This window comes from Dipodomys ordii, unplaced genomic scaffold (genome assembly GCF_000151885.1).
Source record: "Dipodomys ordii isolate 6190 unplaced genomic scaffold, Dord_2.0 Scaffold49, whole genome shotgun sequence".
NCBI lineage: Eukaryota > Metazoa > Chordata > Mammalia > Rodentia > Heteromyidae > Dipodomys > Dipodomys ordii.
Window position 1 is genome coordinate 7,126,833 of NW_012267265.1, and position 27,879 is coordinate 7,154,711.

Here is a 27,879-nt window from a genome sequence, read left to right on the forward strand (position 1 = left end):
AAGGAAGGAAGGAAGGAAGGAAGGAAGGAAGGAAGGAAGGAAGGAAGGAAGGAAGGAAGGAAGGAAGGAAGGAAGGAAAGAAGGGAGGGAGGGAGGGAGGGAGGGAGGATGGACAGAGGGGGAGAGAGAGAAAGAGAGAGAGAGAGAGAGGACACAGAGAAGTAAACAAATGAATTTGCTTTATGAGACAATTTTGTTCAAAGCAAAAGTGGAATGCTAGTTGGAACAGGCTTCCTTTTCCACCACAGTGAACTTAGGTGGTTTGGGGCATCCAGCTTTCATCTATAAATAGCATATCTATTTAGAACTTCTTACCTCACCAAAACTGAATCCTTGTTCCCCAGGCTCATTGGTGAGTGAGAGGCCCCCTTTCTTGTCTGTGTGCTGTGGTGAGCACTCAGGAATCTCTCACGCATTCTGTTTTTTTTTTAATACACGTACATATACTCTGTCTTGCTTCAAAATATTGTTCTAAGCTACTTAGGTTACATGCATATAAATCCCTGTATATGCCTTGAAAGCAAATTTCAATGGGTTTCTAGGCCATGCCTTCTCTACCACCTGATTCTTCAAGATTTTACAAAACAATTTATATGTAAATATGTTTGATCTCTATAGCACCCTCTGCTCTCTGTCAGCTGCTGACAGGCAGGAAATTTTGATGGACAGTAATCCATATAACTTCTTTCTTTTTGAAATAACTTTATATGCACTGTAAAAAGTTAAACTCGTTTATGTAATGCTGTGTTTCTTTTCGAAGCTTATGATTTAGTTTATTTAAGAATGTATACATTTGTTCTGCAAGAGATTGGAGACTCAAGAAACGTACAAAAGGATTTTAAAAATCCATCCCTAGTATCCTGAACACAGCTAATGGTTTTAATTGCCATGATTTTAAACATACAGTATCATTGCTTATTCTCTTTATGTAACTTTACAGCATTCAGTTTTCATTTAATGTGATGTCCTTGCTTTTAAGTGTAATGTAGACTCCAAATTAAATATTAAGCTCTTACAGAAACATTACCTTTCTTTAGAAAGTAGATAACATGGCAAATTCTTTAGAGAATACTTTTTATTCTGTAAGTAGTAGATGTCAGTGTACCCACAGGAGAAACTGCAAGCATTTCATGTTTTTAATAGCAAATTCTGTAGAAGGAAAGATTGAAGGAAAAACTATGCCTAAGATGTGGAATTCATAATTATTTAAAAATTTAAAGAGCAAGCAGTTATTATTTTGTAACAAAAATAACACTTTTGAAGTGATTGATACTGGACAGTTAGAATGGTAAGACTATATATACCCTCCAAGTGTTGTTTTGTCCTCAATAGACACAACAAATTCCCTAACACTTGTAAAGATTTCAGAATACTAGATACAAATTAGATTTCTACTCTTTATGCCAGAAACTACATTTGTGCATAGATGTACATCTGTGTATCTGTGCATACTTGATTTTGTATTTAAGGGGAATTTTGATTTGAATGGCATAGTGTTAATAACCAAAGTTGCAAGTTCTCACCCTCTGTATGTATGATAGTATGATCCCTTCCTGAGATTCATCTTTCCAGACCATGGCATTATCTTTGTTATTTGTATGAGCTCCTGGTCTTGGGTAGGCAGTTGTGGTGGATCAGAGTGCACATATGGTGAGAAGAAAAGGGGAAGTACTTGGAGGCCTGCTAGGATGAGGAAGCTTCCTGGCAAACCAGCACAGGGGGAGATGAGGTTGCTCATTGTAGTCAGGAGACTTCATTTAGTGCTTCTTGGCACTTGAGCACTGCTATTGGAGGTGCTGATTTGATATCTACACCGCTACTCTGTGTCTGCAGGGTGAAGAACTAATTCATCTAGATGGAAAATGCTGTCCTGAATGCATTTCAAGCAATGGTTATTGTGTTTATGAAGAAAAGGCAACATTTGTGAGTATCAGCTTATAACTGAGAACTATTGAACATTACTAATTAAGGTTAATTTAATAAGGGACTTTCTTTACCTCCTAGTTTCTTTTGCCCATTCATTTGTTTTACAGATGTTATTGTGTGTGTACCTACTGAATAGTGCCCAGCATTGGAGTTAAGGAAGTAAAGGTCACAAGCATGGCCTTGCTGTCATGATGGACCATATATTCTACATCTTAATGTGGGGACACAAATCTCTGTCTGTCTGTCTGTCTATCTGTCTGTCTGTCTGTCTCTCACACACACACATACACACACACACACACACACACACACACACACATGAAACAAAAAACAAACAAACAAAAAAAACAAAAAAACCCTCCAATCCCTGCTGATGAGTATGCCTAGAGAACAAAGCAGCTTAAGTGACTTAGCTTGGGTGCAAGATTATTTTCTTCTTCTCCTTCCCATTCCCCCTTCTCTTCTTGTTTGTGTTTTGTTTTGTGCTAGTATTGGGGCTTCAACTCAGAGCCCTGTGCTCTTGTTCGTGCGCTATCATTTGACTGTGCCTCCACTGCCAGCTTTTTTTTTTCCCCCTGTTGGTTGTGGGGCCTGAACTCTGGGCCTGGGCACTGTCTCTCAGCTCTTCAGGTCAAGGCTAGCACTCTACCACTTGAGCCACGGCGCCACTTCTGACTTTTTCTGCTTATGTGGTACTGAGGAATCGAATCGTGGGCCTCATGCATGCGAGGCAAGCACTCTACCACCAAGCCACCTTTCCAGCCCCACTGCCAGCTTTTTGCAAATTAATTGATGATTAGTCTCTTGGATTTGTTTACTGTGGCTGGTTTCAAACCTTGATCCTCAGATCTCAGCATGCTGAGTAGCTAAGATTACTGGCCTTCAGCAGTTTACTTTTATGTAAGGTAAATGGAGAAATACTACATAAAGCAGAGAAATCAAAGCAACATCTGGAGGAAGTGAGGGAGTGAGTCAGATATATATATATATATATTTGGGGAGACATACCAGGAAGAGTAACAGGAGATAGAAAAGCATTGATGAAGCAAATTTGGCGTATTTAAGAAATAGCATAAGAGTATGACTAGAACAAACTAAAGGAAGAAGAGGACTTGCAGGTGAGTTTTAGTAAAGAGCCTAGAACCTGAGGAAGATGGTAGATGCTGGAGAGCTTGGAGTATCTCCTCAGCAAGCCATATTCTGACGAAGGCAAGGATAACCTTGTTACTTAGGCCAGAAGAATGAAGGGAAAGAGACTGTAGGTAGGTGGTCCAGTTTGATTTTTGTAGTAGTCTTGAAAAAGGTGGCTTGGTCCACCAAGGAACTGGTAAAATACTACCACGTTCTAGATTTCTTTAGTACATAGAAGTAAGAAGATTTTGGTTCATTGGATTTGATGTGAAACTCCACTCTTCCACAAATAGTTCTCCCTGTGTCTATATTTGTTTACTGTATTATACCAAAGGAAAAAAATTATCATAATCTCTCCAAATTTGCCCCATTGTTAGGCTGTCTTTTCCATATAGGACTTTGCAATATTGACAGACTTATGTTCTTAAAAATATGCCAGTTGATCATAGATACGACTTTTGTTGACCAACAGAATAGGTTTATGAACATTAGGACTAAGTCTCTTGAATGATGAATGATTTAGGTAAATTATGCCTAGCCTGCCAGTGTTTTCTGAGGATTTCATGTTCTCTGGGTTTGCCAGGTCAATAGTGCAAACCTGCACTATTGCTACATATGAACTGCCTCCTTGGACAAATAACTTGATCCTTCTTCTAAAGTAAGGGTAACAAAAATGTTTGCCTTGTGAGGCTACTGAAATGCTATGAGTAATACACTTAGAACAGTGCTTGCTTCTTATTTTGAAAGCTAAAAACACTGGAATTATTGTGTTCTTGTCATAGTATATTCGTGATTTAGTCGTTCTCATTTCAAGAGTTAGGGTATTAGGGGACAGGTTTGTAATCGCAGCTGTTTAAAAGGTGGAGGTAGGAGGATTGTGGCAGAGGATAGCTTGGGCAAAAAGCAAGAGATCCTCTGAAAAAACAAAATGAAAGCAGAAGCACTGGGGGTGTGGCTTTCCCCGGTTCAATCCCCAGTACTACAGATAAAAAGCCAATAACTAAAACAACAGCAAAACAGAACTGAGGAAATTAAAGGTTTCCTATAAATGTTGGTTGTGTATCTTCTCAATAATAATAATTTTTTCACCCATTTTTTGGAGATAAATCCATTGGAATTAAAGAAACAAGTTGTTGTCAGTAAGTATACATACATCTCCATTATGCTCTGGTGCCATACAAAATTCAACAGTTTGCACTTATAAATTTGATCCTTTGACCGTGACGCCCTTCATCTCGAGGGGAATCGAAACTATATTCTCAAAAGCAAAGTGAGACTAATTTAAAACGATTCCCTTAAATGTTTTTTTCATCTGCTTTTTGTATGCATTTCTTGGTTTTGATACAGACTGATTTTATCTCTATTCATCACAAGTGAATGAATTTGTGTGGTACTTGGGGAAATGGATATCTCATGATGAAAAATTAAGTAGATCAGCCTAATGGTGATTTTAGTAGTATAATAAATGCATTTTTCTTTGTTCCTAGATGTCTTCAAATGCAACTGAAATTAAACATATTCCAGTAAGTATAGATTTTTAACTTGCTCATAGATCATTATAAAATTTTCAGTAATGATTTGCATACACTACTGTAGGGAAACAACGACTCAGTATTTTTCACAGTAACGGTTGATGCCTGATCGGGAAGGAAGAATCTTAGTACTAAGACTCTGACTCCTTCCTTTAGCTTATCTTTTTTTATCTTACATTTCTGTAACTATAATTTTCCACATGTATCCTTTTCCTTTCTCCAGAAAACTAGGTTTGACTGTCAGGGGACTTTCTTATATATTAGCATGTGAAGGAAAGAAGATTCTGGGGCTTAAGTGTTCCTTCCCCCAAACATTATCTGTATCCGTATACCTTTCCCCCTCCTCCTCCACACTCAGCACTAGGGCTTGAACTTTGAACTTTGGCTTTTTTTTGTTCAAGACTGGTACTCTACCACACTTTTTCTTCTGGCTTTTTTTCTGGTTAATTGAAGATAATAATCTCATGGCATTTTCCTCCTGGCTGGCTTTGACCTGCAATTTTCAGATTTCAGCCTCTTGAGTAGAATCACAGGCATAACCAGGGCACCCAGCTTATATGGAAAACTGAGCACAGTTATTTCCAACAAGTTTATAATTTTGGATGTTAAAGAGTAAGGGACAAGGAACTAGGTTGCCTCCAAGTGGAAAAAAATTCTTCTCTGCTTCTTCAAGATAATATTCCTCTGTCTTTTAAAGCTTGTCCTATTCATTTTGTTAAACATTATCATGTTGGTTGCTGAAGACTTTTAACTTCAGTGAACTTAGTATGTTTTTTATGAAACTTTTCTTTTAAAAGCTAGTCTTTTGTTAATTTCTCTTCCTCATCTCCCAGTACATTGTGGGAGGGACCCTGTATCTCCCTTCCCTTCTGGCAAGTAGGATGGTGGGCAAGAGGGAATTACTCTTAGAATCACTTTGCATTTCTCAGTCAAACTCTTCATGTATATTACCATAATTTGCATGGCTGAGAATATTAGTGCGAGACACATCTGTAGCCTACAGAAATGAGCCCACAAAAGCTTTAATTTTAAAAATATAATGACTCGCTTTCTAATCATGATGAGTAGTGATAAGAAAACATAGAATTTTAACCATTTCCCATAGGTTACTATTGAGGTTATATTTAATATTCCTACTCATCACTAGTTACACAGTACTCCCCCCACCCCCAGTGTTTTTACTTTCTATTTATTTTGTTGCCTGGGGAAGGGGGAAATAGATTTAGAAATCCATTTTGTAGGCTTCTTATATAATCTGCTTCCTCCTGGGTACTTTCACAGTTTATCTCTGAGCATGCTTAAAATCATTCGACTGATAATTTACTTGTAAAAGCAGCCAGTTTTGGCCAGGCACTCACTGGTGGTTCATTCCTATAATTCTACCTACTTAGGAGACTGATACCTGGTTCATAGCCAATTCAAGTCTGTGAGTCTCCATCTCCAACAAACCAGCACAAAGCCATGCTGGTGGCATGGTCAAGGAGTAGAGTGCTAGTCATGAAGAAGAAAACTGAGTGAGCAGGAGGTGCCATTTAAGCTCTGGTACCAGCAAAAATGAAAGTCTTAAAAAAGGCCAATTATAAACACAAAATGAGGAATTCTGCCCTTTTAAACGTAGGATACTCCCTCTGCTGTGATGCTTCTGTTTGTCTCCTCATGACAGTCTATTTTTTTTTTTTCCTGTTCCACCCAGGAAGGAGAGGAGTGGGAAGATGGTCCTTGCCAGGTGTGTGAGTGCCAGGGAGCTCAAGTCACGTGCTACCAGCCTTCTTGTCCTCCATGTCCAGTGGCCACCTTAGCCTTGGTGGTAAAAGGACAGTGCTGTCCAGAGTGCACTGCAGGTGGGTGCATAATTCCACAGCTTTTACTGATCTTACTGTCAGAAAGTTCAGAGCGATTTTCTTTTTATCCTTTAGAGATCCTGTTTTCTTTCTTTTTTTAATGGGGAGGGTATTGTTTCTTAATTCTTCTTTTTTTTTTTTGCCAGTTATGGGGGCTGAACTCTGGGCCTGGGCACTGTCCCTCAGCTCTTCAGCTCAAGGCTAGCGCCCTACCACTTGAGCCACACCACTACTTCTGGCTTTTTTCTGCTTCTGTGGTGCTGAGGACTCGAATCCAGGGCCTCATGCATGCAAGGCAAGCACTCTACCACTGAGCCAACTTCCCAGCCCCTGTTTCTTAATTCTTCTGATTAATGAGTCCAATTAATCTTTGCCTGTACAACTGGCAAACTTAGCCAAATCACTGACCCTCTCTATATCTTTGCTGATAAAATAGATCTTATTTTAGCTTGCAAAATTATTATGAAAATCCAGAAATATAACACTCTAAGACTTGTAAAGGTGAATCTACCTTCCACTGTTGATATCTAAGAATAATTGCAAAAAAATGGTTGTGGCCTTTTGTTTTTTCTTTATAGTGAACTATGAAACAGACACTTCCTTTTGGAGTTCTCTCTCAGATGGGATTTTAGAGTTTAAAGACTCATTCAGTCCTGGCAAAAGCAAATTTTATCTATGCCTTCTGCAGTTCTACTTTCAAATCACCTGGGGTTGAATTAGTTCCAGTTAATAATTGCTAGCAAGCACTGGGGTTGCTCTGGATGAGCAGTAATTTGCCTGTAAGCCTCGTCTCTCTTGGAGAAGTGGCTTTTTCTTCTATTCATATTTCTTAATTATTTTCATACACGGGCTACACATTTTTCTGTTGGCAGTTCTTGTTACACTTTCCTTATTTTGGCTAATCACCGTGGTTCACTGTCAAGTTTATTGAGGGAAAAAGCAAAACAACTTTATGGTTTAATTATGTTACCTTTCCCAAAGTGGCTCTCTGGGCTTTCCAAAGCAAATATTTAGCAAATTATGTATTATACATCGAAAATTAAATCTTCGACAACTTTACAACCTGAAAATGGTCCTTTGCTGACAATTACCACTAATGTCAGTGATAGTTCTAAACACTGGAAAAAGAATTAAGATTTTGAAGACAAAGAGGAAAACAGGTTGTATTTTTAAAAAGATGATAACAACTACTAGTAAGTATTGTAGGTTTTATATCTGAACTCTCTGTATACATGCCAGAGCTTAAGAGCAACATAAGCTAAGATACCATAAATTATTGATTCTGTTTTAAAGCACATGGCGAATGTTGTTATTCCATTAACAAGGCTGTTCTTTCGACAGCTTTGATTTGAGGATATGAGAAACAAAGTGGCATTTCAGACAGAGTAGTTATTTGGAATCTTGTGTTGAAATTGTACTTATGTTCTATTTGGATTTTTGGGCTTCAGATACTGTATGATGCTTAAACATCATACAATTCTTCTTTTGGAGAATATAACCAAAACATATGGTCTTCACTGTGTTCTCTTCTTTTGTCCTTGATTTTAGTTCATTGCCACCCAGACTGTTTGACCTGCTCTCGCTCTCCAGACCATTGCGATCTCTGCCAGGATCCTACAAAGCTGCTACAGAATGGCCGATGTGTACACAGCTGTGGTCTGGGATTTTACCAAGCAGGCAGCCTCTGCTTAGGTATGGTTCTGGGGACAACCCAACTTAGAGATGGGATTGTATAGTAATTAGAGGCATTCCACAAAGGAGGCTGTTCTCAAACCTGAGGCTTGATTTGTCAAAGAAGGGATCACAAATGCAGGACATGCACAACATCTAAAAGCCATTAGAAGTCATAATTTCACTCATAGTCACTTGGGCTCTTCTTCTTCTGAAATATTGTAGTTGTTTTGGTACTTCTCTGGAGATAGGTGGGGTGGAGGTTAGACAGTTGCTAGTTAGTGTCAGTTGACTTTATTTAGTTTTTGAAGACTTTCAAGGAAGTAATATCATCAGGATGCTTGATGTCATAAAACACATAGTTAATTCAGAATATAAATTTATATTTTTAGAAACTGACATAGACTTTTCAAGATTATTTACTAAAATTTGCCAGTTTTTCCTGTGGAACCAAATGGAAACAGACTTGGTCCATGTCACACAGATTTTTATTTAATTTAGTTAACTGATTAATTAATTATTTTATTTTACATTTTTGCCAGTCCTGAGGTTTGAACTCGGGGCTTGGGCATTGTTCCTGTGTTTTTATGCACAAGGCTACTGCTCTACCACTTGAGCCAGAGCTCCACTTCTGGCTTTTTTTGGTGGTTAATTGAAGAGAAGAGTCTCACAGAGTTTCCTACCCATGTGGCTTTAATCTGTGATCCTCAAATCTCAACTGCTGAGTAGCTAGGGTGAGCCACTGGCACCTGGCAACACAGATAATTATTAATGGTGCTTATCTCTTTAGAGTGACCAGAGGATTGAGAATGTGTTCAGGCACATTTCAGAATCTTTGTCCATCTGAGGAGACCTTACCTATCAGAGTTTGATGTACTTGAGGTCAAATCTTTGTTACTTTCATACTTACCTCTGACAGGTGAGGTTAATTCTCTGTTTAAGAGTGACTGTTCCTGTTTTCTTGGATCATCCTGTGGATATGACTGTCTGTGAGTTCTTTACCTTCTGGGTTGTACCAATTATTATATCAGTAAATACTATTGCCATACAAAGGCTGAAAAAAGGAGTGTTTTCCTTTCTGTTCCCTGTATTTTCATATCTGTTCATTGGAGGTAATTCTGTACTTTCTTCAGAGGGTTCTGTAAGGATTAAGTCTGTCAGTACTTGTTACATGCCTAGGTGAGTGTCTAGGATGTAGACAAGGCTCTGTAGGAGCTGATTGCCTTCGTTATTATTTTTGTAGTTAATTACTTGTTCTTACTTTCTTGTTTTATAATCTTCAATGTTTTTGAAAGTCACTTCGGAACATTCTTGCAAACAAAATTGAGTAACACAAAATATTCAGGATTATAAATAAGAAAAGATCACAGACTTCTAAACCAACTTGTTACTCAACCTCCCTCCTGAAGCCTGTTCCTTGTCTGGTATAATGAGGCTAATAATACTTACCCCAAAAGGCTTGTAGTGGGAATGAAGCATGCATCTGTATAAACACTTGAACAGCGCCTCATGTGAACTACTCACATGGCTGTTAACAGTATTTTCCTTCCTCTCTTATTCTCTGTGAGCCCAAAGCTTTGGGATAGCCTGTGTGAGGGTCGGCACTGGGGTAGTGGCTTTGAGCTAACCAAAGATTCCTTGTTTCTTTCTTCATCCTTGTCTGGAGCCAGCCTGCCAGCCTGAGTGCTCCACGTGCACCAGCGGCCTGGAGTGCTCATCTTGCCAGCCTCCCCTGCTGATACAGCGCGGGCAGTGTGTGCCCACCTGTGGGGAAAGCTTCTATCAAGATCGCCACACGTGTGCAGGTAATCACTGGCTAGGCCACAGGTGAAGCTCCCTCACTTTCTCATATCAGGAAATCTGGGGCCACTGGGAGCTGTGAGCAGGTTGCTAAGTAGCAGTGCTTTGTGGTGGAGGTGATTTGCCCTAAACAGTTTATGTGTTGGAGGCTTGGATCCCTATATGTTGATGGAACCTTTAAAGAGGAATGGTTGAAAAATTTTAAACTCTACTACAAAGCCATAGTAATCAAAACAGCTTGTTACTGGCATAAGAATAGACCTAAGGACCAATGGAATAGAATTGAAAATCCAGAAATGAACCCACAAACCTATAGCCACCTAATCTTGGATAAGGGAGCTAAAAAAATAGAATGGAAGAAAGACAGCCTCTTCAGTAAATGGTGCTGGCAAAATTGGTTAATCACTTGTAGAAAACTAAAGCTAGATCCTTATATATCACCCTGCACCAGAATCAGCTCCAAATGGATCAAAGACCTCGGAATCAAAGCAGACACCCTGAAATCATTGCAGAAAGGAATAGGAGAAACCCTAGGTCTCCTTGGCACAGGCTGAAATTTTCTCAGTGGAGACCCAGAAACACAACCAATCAAAAAAAGGTTGGACAAATGGGATTGCATGAAGCTGCAGAGCTTCTGCATGGCCAAAGGATATAATTAGCAAGATCAATAGAAAGTCCACGGATTGGGAGAAGATCTTCACTAGCTATACAACCAACAAGGGTCTCATATCTAAAATGTACCTGGAACTCAAATAATTAAATCCCCCAACAACAAATCCTCAAAGAAACAACTGCCCGATTGATAAGTGGGCTAAAGACTTAAAAGATAGACTTCTCTGAAGAGGAAATAAGAATTGCCAATAGAGATATGAAGAAATGCTCAACCTCCCTAGCCATAAAAGAAATGCAAATCAAAACAACATTGAGATACCACCTTACCCCAGTTAGAATGGCTATAATCAAAAAGTCTAATATCAACAGATGCTGGAGGGGGTGTGGCCAGAAGGGAACCCTACTGCATAGTTGGTGGGAGTGTAAACTTGTTCAACCACTTTGGAAAATAGTAGGGAGATTCCTCCAAAGACTCCACATAGAGCTCCCCCATGACCCAGCAATCCCACTTTTGGGCATTTACCCGAACGATCACAAACAAGACCATACTAAAGCTCCCAGCACAACTATGTTTATTGTAGCATTATTCACCATAGCTAAGATATGGAACCAACCCAGATGCCCCTTAGAAGATAAATGGATCAAGAAAATGTGGTATATGTATACGAGGCAATTCTATGCCTCCATCAGAAAGAATGACATTGCCCTATTTGTTAGGAAATGGAAAGACTTGGAAAAAAATCATATTAAGTGAAGTGAGCCAGGCCCAAAGAAACATAGGTCCTATGGTTTCCCTTATTTGCAATAACTAGTATATGTCTGGGACAAGCAGAAAAGGTCAAAAGCTATGTACATATGACCAGATACAATGATGTTAAGCGAAATGAACCCCAAGATAGGGACACAAGTGGTTTTTTTTCTTTCTTGCTATTGTTCCTAACGTATTTATAATGCACCATGTGATTTTTTTGTTTCTTTGTATGTTCCTCCCCCACAGTAGAACCCCTGTTTTCACTGTATTTGATGTTGGTGTCCTGCATCTTGTATATACATTTCTCTAGCTTGGGGAGAGGAAGGGAAAAAACAAAATGCTTAAATAGGGGTACAGCTTGACCCATTGTAACAATGAGATATACAAGATACTATGTTGAAAAACAAACTTTACAATTTAGGTGGGGAGGGGGGAGTAGGAGGGAAGGATAGTGGTGGAGGTGGGAGGGAAGGGAGGGTAGGGGAAAAGGGAGGAGGTAACAATGCTTGATGGGAAATGTATTCATTACCTTGCTCATGTATCTGTAACTCTTCTGCACAGCACAGTATTTTTACAATAAAAAAACGTATTTTTTTTAAAAAGAGGAGGGGTTGAGTAGAAGATCATTAGGTCACGGGGGTTCTACTGTCATGAGTGGATTAAGGTGTTTTTGGGGAGTTCTGCCTCTCACAAGACTACATTAGTCCTGCAAAAACAGGCTGCAACAAAAGAACGCCCCACCCCACATGCAAGGGTTCAATTATCTTTCTGCTTCTTTTACAAGGTGTGGTCAGCTAGGAGTTCCTTACCAGTATACTGGTACTATGCAGCTTGGAATCTGGCAAGCCAACAGAATCATAGGCCAAATAAACCTTTTTACTTAACAAGTAAAAGTCTTGAATATTTCCTCAGGAGAACTGGCTATATAATAAGGCAAGAGGAAGCTGAATAAAGATTCAGCTGAATAAAGACAGAACATGAGAGAAATGATATGTTTCTCTAACTTTATTACTTTAGTGTCTGTATAATTTAAGAGATTTGTATATGTATGTTTATATCTTAATTTTATGGTTTTAATTTACATCTAGCTTAAATTCTTAATATTTTAACAGCCTCTGGAGGTGGGAGTGGTCGCAGTTTAATTTAATTTGTTTATGCTTGACCAATTTTTCAATAATGATAATAATCATGAACATAAGAAAGAGATGTGCAAAGAATTTTTTTAAATGCAGAAGTACCGTGAACAAAAGACAAAAGGAAGATAAAGAAGTTTGTCTTTAGGAGGAAGGATAATTAGATGTTCCAGGAACCAAGGGGCAGATGTGTGGTAATAGGTCCATCTGAGAAGCAGGTGGACCAGGGGGATTGCAGTCACTATGGTATAGCAGAGTACAAGAAAGGCAGATCTGTGAGGAGCACTGGCAGGTGAGCCTGTCTGATAGGGAGTTGGTTGTACTCATCTCTCATAACCTTGGTCAGCTTCTTAGGAAAAGCATTTAGGGAGAAGAGAGTTCGAGAGGACGAGTGCTTGCCCTTCATCATTTGTGTGAACTGAGGGAGCTCCCAGGCCCTGAGCAGGGAAGAGGCAGCTGCTTCAGGTCAGACAGAATCAGAGCCCCTAGGACTATGGAAAGGGTCTTGAAAGTACTGTTTATGCCCACTGAAACATGAGGACAGAAGGGCCTCTGTAAACCAGTTATGTTGAGGATATAGAAGCTGGGAGAGATTCTGAATTTAGTTTGAGAAGGTTTCTTGGAAGTTTATCAGCCTTCCTCTGAGCCTGTTTCCCAAGTATCAGGGTCTGCACAAAGTGTTCAATGTTTATCGGGCAAGTATAGGATTATTTGAATGAATGAATGGACACATTACCCCTGGATAGTTCTTTTTTTTAATTTAATTTTATTTTATTTGTGAACATACTGTACAGAGGGGTTACAATTACATGGGCAGGATAATGCATACATTTCTTACCAAGCATTGCAGCCTCCTCCTTTGTTTACCCTTCACATCCCTTCCCAGCCTCCCCCCTCCCAATCCCAATCCCAATCCTTCCCCTCCCCCCCACCCCCTACCCACCCACACCGACGTTGTAAAGCTCGTTTTGGACATGACAACTTGTACTTCTCATTGTTGCATCAGATCCACCTGTATCCTTAAACGACTTGTTTTTCCCCATCTCCTCCCCAAGTTATACTGACATCAAATATAGTGAAAGCAGGGGTTATACTGTGGGGGAGGGACATACAAAGCAACAAAGAAGTAATCTTATAAATGTGTTAGAAACACATGTATGAAAGAAAAAAACATTAAAATACATATCTAAGGGTTCATTCTCTTAACATCACATTATCTGACCTTTTCCTCTTGACTCACACATATACTAGCTATTGCAAATAAGGGAAACCATGGGACCTATGTTTCTTTGGGCCTGGCTTACTTCACTTAATATAATTTTTTCCAAATTTTTCTCCTGGATAGTTCTTGATCCACCAGTGCTTCCAAGAAGTCTCAGCCATAAACGATGAAAAAAAGAACTCTTAATGTTGACAGTGTATTGTATTCTATTTGCCCATCGTTTTGAGACAGACTCAACGCAGACAACTATAAACACTTCTGTAAGTGTCTAATGGCTGGGCAATTTAGGTAAACTGCTGAAATTTCAATTTGATGAAATTATTGAACGTATTTTGTATTCCTTTATTCTACCCCATCAGAAAGACCTCCTGCCAGCACTTCTGTGACAGATTTCCCTTAACATGGAATTAATTCCTCCTAAATTGTCCTCTTTCCTATATCCCATCTCCACCTCGCACAACACACTCTTTGCACATGTACATTTTTTTCTTTCCTTTTTCTTTAGCCCTTTTGCTTTCTCCCATGCCCAGTGTTTTAATTGGTGATGCTAATGTTATTTTAGGAGATTTTGCAATGGGTAATGTTTCATTGGATTACTGGGTTACGTGGCAGCCTGCTTCACATTCCATTCACATACCCCCACACAAACGCTTCTAGTAGAAAGTTGCTGGGAAAATTTGTTCGTGTTCCCTCTAGGGAATTAAACCAATTTGCTTTAGTTCAGGCTGGTTGCATTTTTATGCATAAAATAAGGAGCAAAAACACAGAGCAAAAGGAAAGAGAGAAAAGGGGGTGGGGAAAGACAGAGTGATCTTAAAAATTAAAGCTAGATATGTGATTAACTTCCATCTACCATCTTGGCACTGGGACTACCCAAATTATCTTTGCAAATAAGCTTTCTCAGAATTGGAATGTTTGTTGTTTACTTGTGTTTGGACTGGTTTTGTTTACTTGTCACTACTGACCTTGGAAGTCTGTCAGTCAGCCCATGTTCTTCCAATACGTGCTAAACTTTTCAAAAAGGAGCCTGCCATTTTATGTTAACAACAAGGTTTTCTGGATTGATTTCTTTTGGCAGGGTCATTTATGCTATGACTGGGATAATTCTCTACTTTATTGACCCATCAAAACCCAAAGAAAGTGAACATTATGCCAAGAAAGCTAATTAAGAGAAATCACCTGTTTCATATTCATGCTTACTAGTATTGTTGAATATAAGGCAAAATAAAAAATAAGACACAATCAAATAGCATAGTTTTGGCTCTTGAACAAAAGTATTCTTGCAGGTAAGCCAGAAGGGATAAAAGAAGACACAGAGAAGTGAGGTGCTTGTGGCTCACACCTGTAATCCTAGCTGCTCAGGAAGCTGACATCTGGGTGTTTAAAGCTAGCTCAGGCAGGAAAGTTCATGAGACTCTTATTTCCCATTAATCCAAAAGCCAGAAGTAGTAGAGTGCCAACACTGAGAGAAAAAACTAAGGGACAATGCTCAGATCTTGGGTTCTAGGCTCAGTATTGGTGTGTGCATGCAAGCACACACACACACACACACACACACACACACACACACACTCACTCACTCACAAAACAAGATACTGAGTCCTACCAAATACCTCATCTTTAGGGACCCTTATCATTTCCCTTTCCTCTTGAGTTTGGCAATGTTCACATATACACACCTGTGCATAAAACTGTGCACACACAGCAATCTTATTGCTCCATCTTGAAGTTGGTTAAGCTAAATAATGTAATTATGGACTACAGTATGTGCCCATTCAAATCCCTGCTTCATATCAGCTGCCTTTCCCAGTTTTGGAGCGTGATGATCTGATCATTTCCTAGTATTTTTGGTAACAACATGAATAGGAGAGAGGCAATATGCTAATTGACTCTTGTCCACAGAAGATAGGGCCACAGAATGATCACCCTGTCAGTGCCAAGCTTTGTGTTTCAGTCCTGGCTCTTGGGATCCTTGATTAAGAGGCTTCCTTTGCCATCAACTACATGAGGTTCAACATGCCTTCTTGCCCCCATGTCTGACTCGTATGACTCCGTATGCTACAGGTGCTGAGACTGCACTTCTACTTTGGTGCCTATATGGCCTTTTTTTTTTCTCTCTGTCCTGTTCTGACTCATTTATATAGGAATGAAAACCCCACCTCTTAATTACCTGCAGCCTGGTAATTAAGCTTTGTCCATGCATGGATGGATGCTCCTTGATTCTCCCCTGTCCACTGCACACTCACCCCCTGGCACCTTCCTGCATGGCTCTTGGGTACTCATTGTCCTGAGGTTTTCTTCTGTTCTTTCTGCCAGGATGGTGTTTCTACTGCCTTATCTTAGAAACTCTAGTATTAAATCTGAATCTGATTCAGATTAAAAATTCTAAGTCCTGAAAAAATTCCTCCCCACTATTTTGTCCCTCTTTTTGATCAATCTCTGTTCCATTCTTGTGGGGTGATTAAACAGTGCTGATTGGTGATAGATGTAAGAGCCCATAAGAAGAAAAACTAAAACAACCAACAGCATGCATCATACAAGAATATTAAATGAGTAGCTTAAGTGACTATGGAGTTGGAATATAGAGGTAGAACATAGCCTATATTTTAAAAATATGTGAATCAATCTTGGTCTGCCTTCTTAAATTATTTATGAAGTCCAGAGGATGGAGCCATGTGTACCCCATGGCAAACCCTGCCTTCATTCTGCAGGTCCACGGTTTGAAGGAATGTAGCACAGTGGTTAGAACCTAGAATCAAACTACCTTGATTCTAATCTTGACTCTGTCACCTTCATGTGCTTTAACTACATCTTTCATTTGCCTCTTGGTAACACTGAGACAATAATATCTGCCATAAAGGTTATCATGAGTACTAAGTAAGTGAATTCACTTACCTTAACCAGAAGATGGTTCATGGGAGGCTTTCACTATGTGCTCAGGATCTCATATTTTCACACTTTTTTTGTTTTGTATTGTTTTGTTTTTGTCAATTGTGGGGCCTGAATTTGGGCCTGGGCACTGTCCCTCAGCTCTTCAGCTCAAGGCTAGCACTCTACCACTTGAACCATAGCACCATTTCCGGCTTTTTCTGCTTATGTGGTGCTGAGGAATCGAACCCAGTGCCTCATGCATGTAAGGCAAGCCCCCTACCACTGAGCCACCTTCCCAGCCCATAATTTTTACTTTTTTCCCTGCTCTCTGTCTCCCATATCCCCAATCATGCTTTTTCTACCACTGTTCTAGGTCTTGGGGATATGATGGTAAATGAGATTCAGTTTTTATCCATTGTGTGCTGGCAGTCAAAGGTTAGGTGTACTTTAAGGAGATATAAACAATAACAACAACAAAACCCCCAGTAAATGCCTGTGAAGTTTATTTTATATTTGAGTGTTATATTTTCAATAAAGAATTGAGCAGTTGGTTTAGGTATCATGGTACATGCCTATAATCCTAGACACCTACTTGAGAGGTGGAAATAGGAAGATCTCAGTCTGAGGCCATCTCTGGCAAACACGGAACAAACTAAGGGCATGTAAAACAAACTAGAGCAAAAAGGAATAGGAGTATAAATCAAGTGCTTACCAAGAAAGAGGGAGGCCCTGAGTTTAATCCTCAGTACAAACAAAAAAGAGAGAGAATCAAACAGTTAGGAAATTTCCAGTATTATAAAATAGAGTATTGAATTGAATATTCTTGCTGTAGTATGTATGACTCTAGACAAGAAGTTCAACTACTAAATGGGGGTAATGTCTACTTCACATATTAGTCTGAAGATTAGAGTTTTGTTTTTGTTTTTGTTTTCTGCTTATTATGGAGCTTGAACCCAGAGCCTGGGTTCTGTTGCTGAGCTCTTCTGCTCAAGGCTAGTGCTCTACCACTTTGAACTACAGCTCCACTTCTGGTATTCGAGTGGTTTTTGAGTGGTTAATTAGAGATAAAAGTCTCGTGGGGACTTTTCTGCCTGGGCTGGCTTTGAACCATAATCCTCAGATTTCAGCCTCCTGAGTAGCTAGGATCATAGATGTAAGCCACCAGCATCTGGCTTAGAGATTTTTGAAAACTGAAGATATTATCTTAGCACATAATGTGTGGACACTAAAGGGCAGCAGGGGGTATTATTGAAATCATTCCTTTATTTTTCAGCTTGTGGAAATGAAAACCAAATGGCTTGTGTTATCAGTTTTGTTCCCTAGTGTCTATTTAAAGTGAAATATACTTTTATATGTTATAAAGAAGCAAATATATGATATAGAAGAGTTTACCATCTTCCTTGCAACAAGCTAAAATCTTTTTTCTTTACAATATTCAGATTACATGAGAATCTGCAATTATTTGGATTTTAGCCAGTATTAGCCTATATTTAGAGGAAACATTTCTGACAATAAAACCTGTGAACTTTATATGTTGGAGATTATATGTTAGAGATTAACTTAGTTGAGATTTAGAAGCTGAAGTGTGAGCAGAGGAACTTCTAAAGTTGATTATTTGCTTAAACTATTTTGGCTACAGAGCCAGTCATTGGAAGAAGTGAAATTTGGGCTTCTTTTTGATTATGATCACTGAAGAGTTCATGGATCTTGGCATACAATTTTTATCACTCATCTCCACCTAGCTTGGCTGTTCCCTTGGAAGACCGGTTGGCAAAGGCACTTTCTGAACTTCTGTCCTCAAATGTTCATCCATCAAGTCAAATAAACCTCTTAGGGCCAAGCATGGCAGTGTACTTCTGTACTTGTAGCTGTACAGGAGAGGTTGGAAGAGTGCTGAAGTTGGAAGAGGCTATCCCCTCACAGAAAGCAGGAGACTTTATCTGAAAAAAATAGCAAGCAAACAGAACTTAGGAACATGGCTCTCTCTATTGTGTCTGACTAGGAAAAGGGAGGCCCTGAGTTCAATTTCCAGTACTACCAACTCCCCCCCACCAACCCCCTCCCCCACAAAAAACAATCAGGAACTCTTGATGATGGCTCTTGGTCAGCCATTACAAGCTGATAGTTCCCATGGTTCTTGCAATATGTGCCCAAATCAGAGTTTGGCCCAATATCAATGCCAGAGCACATGTTGTGTGCGGAGGCCTGACATATTTCTATAACTCATGTTCCACTCACTCGTTTTGTTCTGCTGTGTAACTATCATTCATTGTCCAGACTTTCTTTGACATTCTGCAACCATTTTAATCTCTTGCTTAATTACTGATTGCTCTGTCAAAGGGGATTTATTGATCCAAAGGATATTCCTGTTCCCTACCTTGTGTTTCTGAAACAAATATCTGTTGAGCATCTTTCGTGTAACCCTCTTGTTTCTGGGTACCCAGGATACAAGCAGGGATACAGACTAACCCAGCTACACAACTTCTGTTGGTTAAGTAACTCAGTTCCTCAGTGAGTTAACAAGATGGTTATTGTATGGGAATAAAGTCAGGAGGGCTAGGACTGGTGGCTGAGGCAGACCTGGGTCTTATCCTTGTGCATTTCATACATACAGGCACAAACAAGACATTTTTGGATACTTTTTCATTTAAAGAAATGGGATGTGCCATTGCGTGGAGAGGAGGACAGGAATGTACAGGCATGCCCAGACTTTGGCTTACAGGTGACCTGTCTTCCATTTCGTTTCTGTTATTTACCCACGTCAGCAAGTCCTGGCTAGGTCTAGCCTCAGGAAAGTTAGAGAATATCTCTATTTCCCACTCCTTTTGACTTCTCTTGATGTCTTTCATCTTTAAGTTAGTTGAGTACTTTATCAGTGTTAGATTGATGACTCTTCAACTATCTTTGCAACTTGGGTAACATCTCAAGACTGTTTTAAGCCATGTCAGAGGGAAGATTCCTTTATTTAGCACGGAAGGTTTGTGTATTAACTAGATCCAGCAAGGTAGCAATGGCATTTCCAGTCCCCTTTGTTTTTGCATATTCCTGTGCAAGATAAATGACAAGAAGAGAAGGCACCTGGCCATATTTTGCCTCGGACCTGTGCTTTTGCAGGAGACTTGGCTGTGTCTGGCTTTTCTCCAGGCTACTTATAGACATGTGTTGTATATGCCAAGAGACAAATGGTAGAACGAAAGTATCACATACGAGTAGAGAAAGCCTGCCACAAATTCAAGGGAGTTTATCTTCCAGACAGATCCTATTCTTTCTGACAAATCTGAACCCCAAATATTTCAGCTATGGATTATAAACTAGTGACAAGTCGTCTGGCTTTCTGCCTAGTTTCTAGGGTTCTGTTATTTCAGCTTGACTGTATGGAATCATTCTTTTTCTCACCCCCCCCAATTCCTTTCTCCAGCTCAGCCTCTACTCCCCCCATCCTCCCTCCCCAGGCTGCCCACAGAGCTAATGGCACCTTCCTGTTAACATATCTGAGATCTGAGCAGCTGGGCAGGTACAGCCAGCAAGTCTGAGAAGGGTCCTCATCAAAGGCTTCTCTTTGGTTGGGGGGTCCTTCCTTAGGCTTTCACTTCTCAAAGACAGAAAATGCTGAAGAAGTCCAGTCTTTAGTAAACAGAGGCTGGGAAGAGCCCAGAGAGGCCCAGAAGTGTGGGTCACCAGTGGTCTCGTGTGAATGGAAGGAAGGTGAGAAGCTTGGCTGTATTTGCCAACCACTGGAGTGGGCAGGGTTGTAGACCTAGGAATGTCAGTGGAGGGAGAGAGAGAGAAGGGATAACTTGAAGAATGTTCCTGGTGAGCTGAATGTCTGCCTTTATTGTCTGATTGATGAACCAATGAAAAGCCAGCCTGCTAGTGAAATCTCTCTGTGGGACCTGCCAAAGCCTCCATCAATGCGGGGGAAATCCTTCCTTTGCCTCAAGCTCTGTGTCTACTCAAAGATACTGCCAAAATTTCAAATTTTGCAATGTCAGTAAATCATTCAGCTGTAGCCATGGTGTGGTTAATAGATGAACTAGCTATTTACCTAGCAGGGGCCTTAGGGAAGAGAACTGCCTCTTCCCATTTGGTAAATCCTCCCCCCTTCTCTGATCAAATGAATTCATATTTATTCCAAGAAATAATTTGATGAAGGCAGTAAAATGTGAGGTGAAATATGATGTTAGCTAAAAATCTCTAACTAAAACTCTCTCCAATCACTTCTGTTGGTATTTTAGTGTCTGACTTCATAATTTATAAACATGACTGTGTGTCTATACACATGCATATATTTATTTTCCAAAGTAAAAATCACACTGTATAGACTGTCATTGCCTGCTTTCCATCTTACTACTTATCCTTCTACCACATCTTGTTTAAAAGCTATTGGGTAAGCCAGGCACTAATGTCTTATGACTGTAATCCTAGCAACTTAGGAGTCTGAGATCTCAGAATCAACGTTCAAAGCCAGCCCCACCAGGAAAGTCTGTGAGACTCTTATCTCTAATAAATTACTCGTGGCTCAAGTGGTAGAGTGCTAGCCTTGAGCAAAAGAAGCCCAGGGAGACTGCCTAGCCCTGAGTTCAAGCCTCCTACAGGCACCAAATACAAATCTGAAAACCTGTATTAATGTAACTCTTCTCAGCAGTCCTGGGAATGCCCACTTGCCAGCAGCTTTGTCAATAGGAGTTAGGACAGTTCTGAAGTTTTGGAATGTGACTTGTGCAAATGGAACTTTGTTTAACTCCTTTTCTTTTTCTTATTTTTCTTAGGATCGTTCTTGTCAGTTGAGGGCTAATTTTCATCACTGGCCTGGGCTGGATCAGGGTGTTGTGTGGCTTAACTGTCAGTCTATCTGCCTATTGCTCTGGGTCTCATGCCCTGTTTCCACTTATCTAGTTCCTTAGCTGCCCACTTAAGAAACTAATACAATTTACTGTGTAATTTTGTATGTGTGTGCTTTTACTCTTTTGTTTACGTGTAAATATCCAGAAAACTGCTAGGTGGATATTTCCTTTTGTTTATTTTCTCAGTAAGCAGTGTCTCATGTACATACATGTTGCTGTATGTACATCTAATCTATTATTTGTAGTATTGTTCACCTGTTTGTGTTTATAAAAACAGCTGTTTGGGAGACTAAAGACTTTTTCCATGTGTTTGTACCTTTTCTATATGCCATATACTTACAGGTTTTCAGAGTACATAGAGGACAGAAACTCCCACTTCAGGTTGTAAAGCCTTCTGTTGGTACAGAGAGGTGGATAGAAGGCAGAAGCTAGCCTTCTAGGAAATAGAAGGCTGTGTAGTAAAATAATCAAGGGTGGCACTTGAACTTCTTAGAGTCATCCTTGGCCTTTTGGGGGCTGTGGAATGGTCTTCCAGGCATCAGAACATCACCAAACTATCTGCAATGGCTTTCCAAAGGGTTCTGCTTGGTTGGTAGGTATTTCAAGAAAATAAGTTAGAAGCCTCTGCGAAAGGCTGGATTTCTTTGTTAACTGTTGGCATAATCTCTGAGGACTCCATTGGTGCCCCCGCAGCAATGTGAACAAAGTGAGCCACCTTCCCGAGTCTTTCCAGTCTTCTGTCTCATGTTGTGCTTCATTACTACATTCAGACAGACTCTGCTTTTGACACTGGTGGAGACAAGATTTTCCAGGGTTCACTATTGACCACTGATATGATCACATACAAAATTTTCTCTTTTTCCAAATGTATCAGCTCATCCTTGCCTTGTGAATTAGGAACAACAAATATTATTCCCACCTTACAAGTTAGAAAACCCAAGAGCCATGAATTTGAGTTTAAGATAGAAAACATTTTTACTCAACAACAGCTTCTTATTGGATATGTACCCACTATCTCCTGATGATGCTTTAAACCTTAGTGAGAACTTCTGAGGGGTGTGTGTGTGTGAGAGAGAGAGAGACAGAGAGAGACAGAGAGACAGAGAGAGAGGCAGAGAGAGACAGAGAGAGAGGGAGAGAGAGAGAGAAAGAGAGAGAAAGAGAGAGAGAGGAGACTAAAAGCTGACATTCACACCAATGGATGGTAACAGAATGAAGGTGCTTGCTGGATGTGTAATACACTGGGTTTTTTTTGCCTTCTGTTTGGGCTGGTGTTGTGTAGTTGCTAGTTTAAGCCTGGTGGCAGTTTGTGTCTGACTGGAGCTTTCACTGATGCATCTGAGCTTACCTATTGATGACATGTCCAAATTCCCTGACACTTACTTCAGGAGGCCATGGAAAAGGCCATCGGAGCCCCTTTGCTCTCCTCAGTGGATAGTTTAATCTAAGACCTGAGAACATGAGCATCTGACCCCTTATTGGAGTCTGGAAAGGTTTCCTGGAAAGTAAGGAGTTGCCTTTAGGATGTGATTTTAATAGTTCTATAAAGAAGGATTGTATTTTGTTTTAGAAGTATAGGTTAAAAATAAAACAAAACAAATTAAACACCCTTCTCTTTCTAAATTAACAAGTACAGACAAAGTTTCTTATTTGTAGAGTCAGGTTTTGATATAGAGCTGACAAGAGAAAAGTAATCTGTTCTTTTTCATTTTTGAAATGAATTGCCTGACAAGTCAACACATGCCTTGTGCTCAAGAAGAGTCCAAAGCCTTACCAAATAAATTGTCTACCACAAGAAGATAAGAAGACAGCTTTCCCGCGTTCAACCTTTTACAAATTTATTGCCACAGTTTTTACAATACACAGTTCAAATGCTGAGTGATTCGAAATGTATCACTAAGAGACATTATGGTGAATTGTCAGAGAGTGACCTTTTTATTCCTCATAAAACCCAAATGGAATAAAAGCCACGTGTAAAATAAGCCTTCAAGAAGAGATAATCTGCAGTAGCATATGTTCTGTGTAGAAATTAGAAATCTGTTGCTGAACACGGTGGGAGTATGCCATGCTCAGGAATGACAGCTCAGAATAATCTGTTGAAACCAAATTCCTTTTGCCCTGGTGTCTGGCTATGAAACATTGCCTTTTGTCCAGTATGTAACAAAGAGAAGGGCAAGTGGAGCACCAGCTGAGTGTGTAAATATAATCTCATGCAGTCTGGACTAAAGCATTTTTAAAGTAAGTTCTTTTTTTCCCCTTCGTTTCTTTGGCATCCTGGGGTTTGAATTCAAGGTCTCACACTTGCAAAACAAGCATTCTGTCACATCACCAAGTCTTTTTTGCACTTGTTACTTTTGAAATAAGCTCTTAACATTCTGCCTTGGCCTGTACCTGGACCATGATCCTCCTATTTTTTTACTTTGTACAATAGCTGAGCTCACTGGTACATGCTGTCATGCCTATCTTCTTTCATTGAGGTGAAGTCTTACAGACTTTTCTCCCTGGGCTGGCTTCAAACTTTTATCTTCCTGATCTTACCTCCAAAGTAAATAGGATTACAGGTGTGAACCACTGGTACCTAGCTTAAAGTAACTTTTATAGGCACACATTCTGTGACCTAATGGTTAGTTTCCACGTAGAAGGGAAATGATAGGGTGAATTTCCCATAGCCAATAAAATTTGCTGTTCATTTTTTGTACTTTTTTTATTGCAAAAATGCTGTACAGAGTGGTTACAGGAGCAAGGTAATGAGTACATTTCCTGTTGAGCATTGTTGCCTCCTCCTTTGTTTTCCCCTACCATCCTTCCCTCCCACCTCCACAACTACCGTCCCCTACCCCCACAAAGTTGTAAAGTTCATTTTCAACATAGTGTTTTGACAATGGGTCAACCTGGAGGGGAAGGGTAAAAAACAAAATGCTGTTCATTTTTTGAGCACTGATTACTCACTAATATCAATGTGGATAGTTGGGACTAAAGACAAGTAAAGCATTGTCCCCATTGGAGAAGGAATGAAGGGATGGACCTATAATGCAGTAGTTACTAAAATGGAATAAACACCGTATGAGAGGCATGCACAAAATGCTGTGAGATCATGGAGAAAGGAGTAACTGGTTATGCTTATACAGCTCAGCAAACTGTCATAGAGGTAGGGAAAACTTAGAGGCCACTGAAGTGCAGGCAGGATTGTGAAGGTGAAGGACAGAAGCAGAAGTATTTTGTTACCAGGTTCAAATCCTGTGTGGGGCAATCAGAGCCAATGACCAGCACCTGGCATGCATAGGGAACTCAGTTCCATAGAATTCATATACACAGGTTTTGTAGCAGGAGATGGGAGACAGAGCTAGAAAGTTACAGAGAGAGCAATTTGTGATGGTTCTGAATGCCATCCTTACATTTGGAGCTGGAGACTGTCCTACTCATCTTTTGATCCTTGATATGATTCCCAATGCCAAGTTTGATATTAACCCCATTTAACAAGTAGCATGGCACAGATTCAGATAAGTTAGAAGTTTTCTGTGTCAGATTGTTAGCATGCTACAACATGGGATGACCCAGTGTCTGCATAGCTTTCTAGCCAGTCACTGAAGAGTACCAGCCTTTCTTGTTTTTCACTGCATCCCTTGGACAGATGACTTCATCCTCTAAAGACATTTTGAGTTAATCACTCTGTTTTCTCCCCACTGCCAGAATGAACTGTCTAAAAATGTGAAAGTGATTTATTCCAGTGTCCTACTTAAAATCTTTCCGTGGATTGAGGTCCACTTGGCTACTTGACCTTGGGGGATCTAGTCTCTGGGGTCTTTTTAGCCTGATATTGCATTCATCATTTTCTTAGGCACTTACTCCCTAGTATGATTTATACAGTATTCTAGTGTGATCAGGTGATGGGATGAGGTGCCATGTGATCCTGTATCAGACCTCAGGTAACATGACTTAACTTACCTATGCTTAGGTAGGAAAGCCCTACAGGCTATATGCACTGGCTTATAGTAGCTGCTTCTGTTGAAGGTTTATAGATCCACCTGAATTATCCTCTTAGAAGTGTGACTGGGCCTGGTTAATGAAGTAGGGACTTTTGATCAACTCATAGTTGAATATCAGGGACAGACATTTCAAGTGACAGCTATAGGGAGGAATCGAGGGTAGTTGAATTAATGAGTGAAATTTCACATGTGTTAAGAATAGAATGTGTTGCTGATATCACCCTTGCCTCCACATCTTTAGTTACAATGTAATGCTAGAAGCTCATTCTAAAGATGAACTATTATAAAATATAAAAGGGACTAAGTATAAATGAAATTACTTAAGAGATATTTGTAAAATACAGGATAATGTGTTTGTGTAGAGTTAACAAATAATCTCTACTAATGAATATGAAATATTAATAAGAAAACCTTCCTCTTGTTCTTCTTTTCATCCCCTAGTTCAGGCCGTCAAAATTGCTCACCTAGACCATTCAGTAGACTTTGCAATGGTCTGACATGTGTATCTTTAAACCCCTTTCGATGGCAGCAAGAGAGAGTTTTGAAGTCATGTGTCAATCTTGTTTAAACCCATTACTTCACACTGAAAGTAGGATAAAAATCTTAATTCCATTCTGTAATCTCCAAGGTCAAATTGGATCAGGTTGTTGCCCATGCTTTTAACCATGAATAGTGTCACTGTGTTCCCCAGGACCCCAACAGCTTCAGCCACAAGGGCAGCCTACTGTTTGCTGAACACCAGCACTCCCTCCCCTTTCAAGAATGTTCCCTGTGCTGGTCTCTGATGCTCCCCATGGCTGGCTGCTTTTCGTGTTTTAGCTCTATCTAAAGTGGGCTCTACCAACTGCACTGCTTTTAACGTTATCACAGTCTTCTTGGCACTTAACACAATGCATAATTACCTTTAGATTTGCTGGGGAGAAGCATTGTCTGAAATTAAGACATTTTTGTGCAATTTAGTACTGAGAGAAAGGGATTGTATCTCAAGGTTTGCAATGTAGGTGTTTTTTCTTTCCTTCTTTCTGTTTCCAAAGAAATACTTAATTAAATTGCTAAGGTATGATTACCAAATCACTTGCAAGGAGGAAGTGCATTCTTTTCCTTACCAATTTTGATCAGAATCAATGCTTCTGTGAAATAGGTTGTGCTCCATTGTGAAGCAAACTTTACAATTTAGAATGTATTAAACACAAGCTGAGTTAGCTAGACACACAGCTAGCCAAATCTGAAAGTGTTTAACTCTTTTAGGATAGCCCTCTCTTTGCAGAAGTGCTAAGGTGAAGACTTGAGTAGGAATAATAATTTAAAAAATCCAATTGCTGGACGAGAGAAGACACTTTTTGAGTCTTAAGAGAACACCTCTGGTCTAGGAGCAACCTCTAGTTAGAAAGTGGAAGTTTGAGAGAAAAGCAGGCCTTTTGAGTCCTTGGAATATACATGTAGAACACATGCTGTAGGAGAGCAGAGTGGGACAAGAGTTCTGTGGGGAAAACAGAAGGAGGAGGGTTGTGGATAATGGAAGAACATGAAAGAGTAGTGCCAAGTCTTGAACAATATAAACAAAGACTATAGTAAAATGCATTAGTCTTCAGCTCATGGTGGTGTTGTAATGGTGGTTTTGTAATATCACACCGTGTGATATTACAAAAAGTGAGGATGGACCTCATCTATCAGATGGGGGCTATCTGATTTCGTAGACATTCCGTCTTTGCCTAGAAATGTGTGATTTCCTTTCCTATGACCCCCATTCCTTCAAAACCATGTATTCCTTATTCGGCATCTCTTAACAAAAGTGTACTGATGTACTATCAGACCATCAGGTTTTGTTTCTCAGTAGGGGTTGCTTACCTATGCAGGAAACAAGGATCTAGCCAACACTCTCCTTATCAAAAACGTTTGAAAAGCAAATGATGGGCAGTCCTGACTACTGTAGGTTGGGCTCTGATGGTGCCATTTGCTTGCAGTCTGTCATGAGTCCTGTGCAAGCTGCTGGGGTCCCACGGAGAAGCACTGCCTGGCCTGCAGAGATCCTCTGCAGGTTCTGAGAGAAGGCAGCTGTGAGAGCACCTGTGGTGACGGCTTCTACAACCGGCAGGGAACTTGTGTTGGTAAGTGCATGGTTGGGATGCCAAAGCATCTTTTCATATTTTTCAATTTCATTCAATGTCATCATTCTTTTTATTCACTCATAACAATAACCAGGTTTTCTTTAGGACGTGACTATGTGTTGGCTGCTGACATTCACTTTAGTCACTGAACTTACATTAGGAACACTTTTGGCCAAGGTGTATTCATTCTAGCCGTATCCAACAGATGAAGACAAGGCCCTGTGTGTTCAAAACCAGCTGTGTGGAGAGTGAAGAGCGCTCACTCAGGCCTGGATTTCCTCAAATCCCAAATCCCATCCACACCAGACTGTGTTCCTAAGATATGCAGGACAGAGACTCGTAAAGCAGGGCAGGGCACACCGACCTTTGGTTCTGGTACCAATGACCCCAAGCTGAAGCAAGTACTCTCCATTCTAGCTTTCACATCCATGCCATAACAATAAAAGTTAAT

At 40.0% G+C, this 27,879-nt stretch overlaps 1 protein-coding gene across 1 annotated transcript in view; it reads left to right on the top strand.

The window, feature by feature from the left end:
- Fras1 (Fraser extracellular matrix complex subunit 1) overlaps positions 1-27,879 on the top strand; it is a 452,968-nt gene that overhangs the window by 192,873 nt on the left and 232,216 nt on the right. The window contains exons 11-16 of the mRNA XM_013020100.1: positions 1,834-1,923; positions 4,545-4,580; positions 6,283-6,430; positions 7,979-8,122; positions 9,772-9,906; positions 27,285-27,428. Coding sequence (XP_012875554.1) covers positions 1,834-1,923; positions 4,545-4,580; positions 6,283-6,430; positions 7,979-8,122; positions 9,772-9,906; positions 27,285-27,428 — 697 coding nt within the window. The remainder of the gene's footprint in view (positions 1-1,833; positions 1,924-4,544; positions 4,581-6,282; positions 6,431-7,978; positions 8,123-9,771; positions 9,907-27,284; positions 27,429-27,879) is intronic.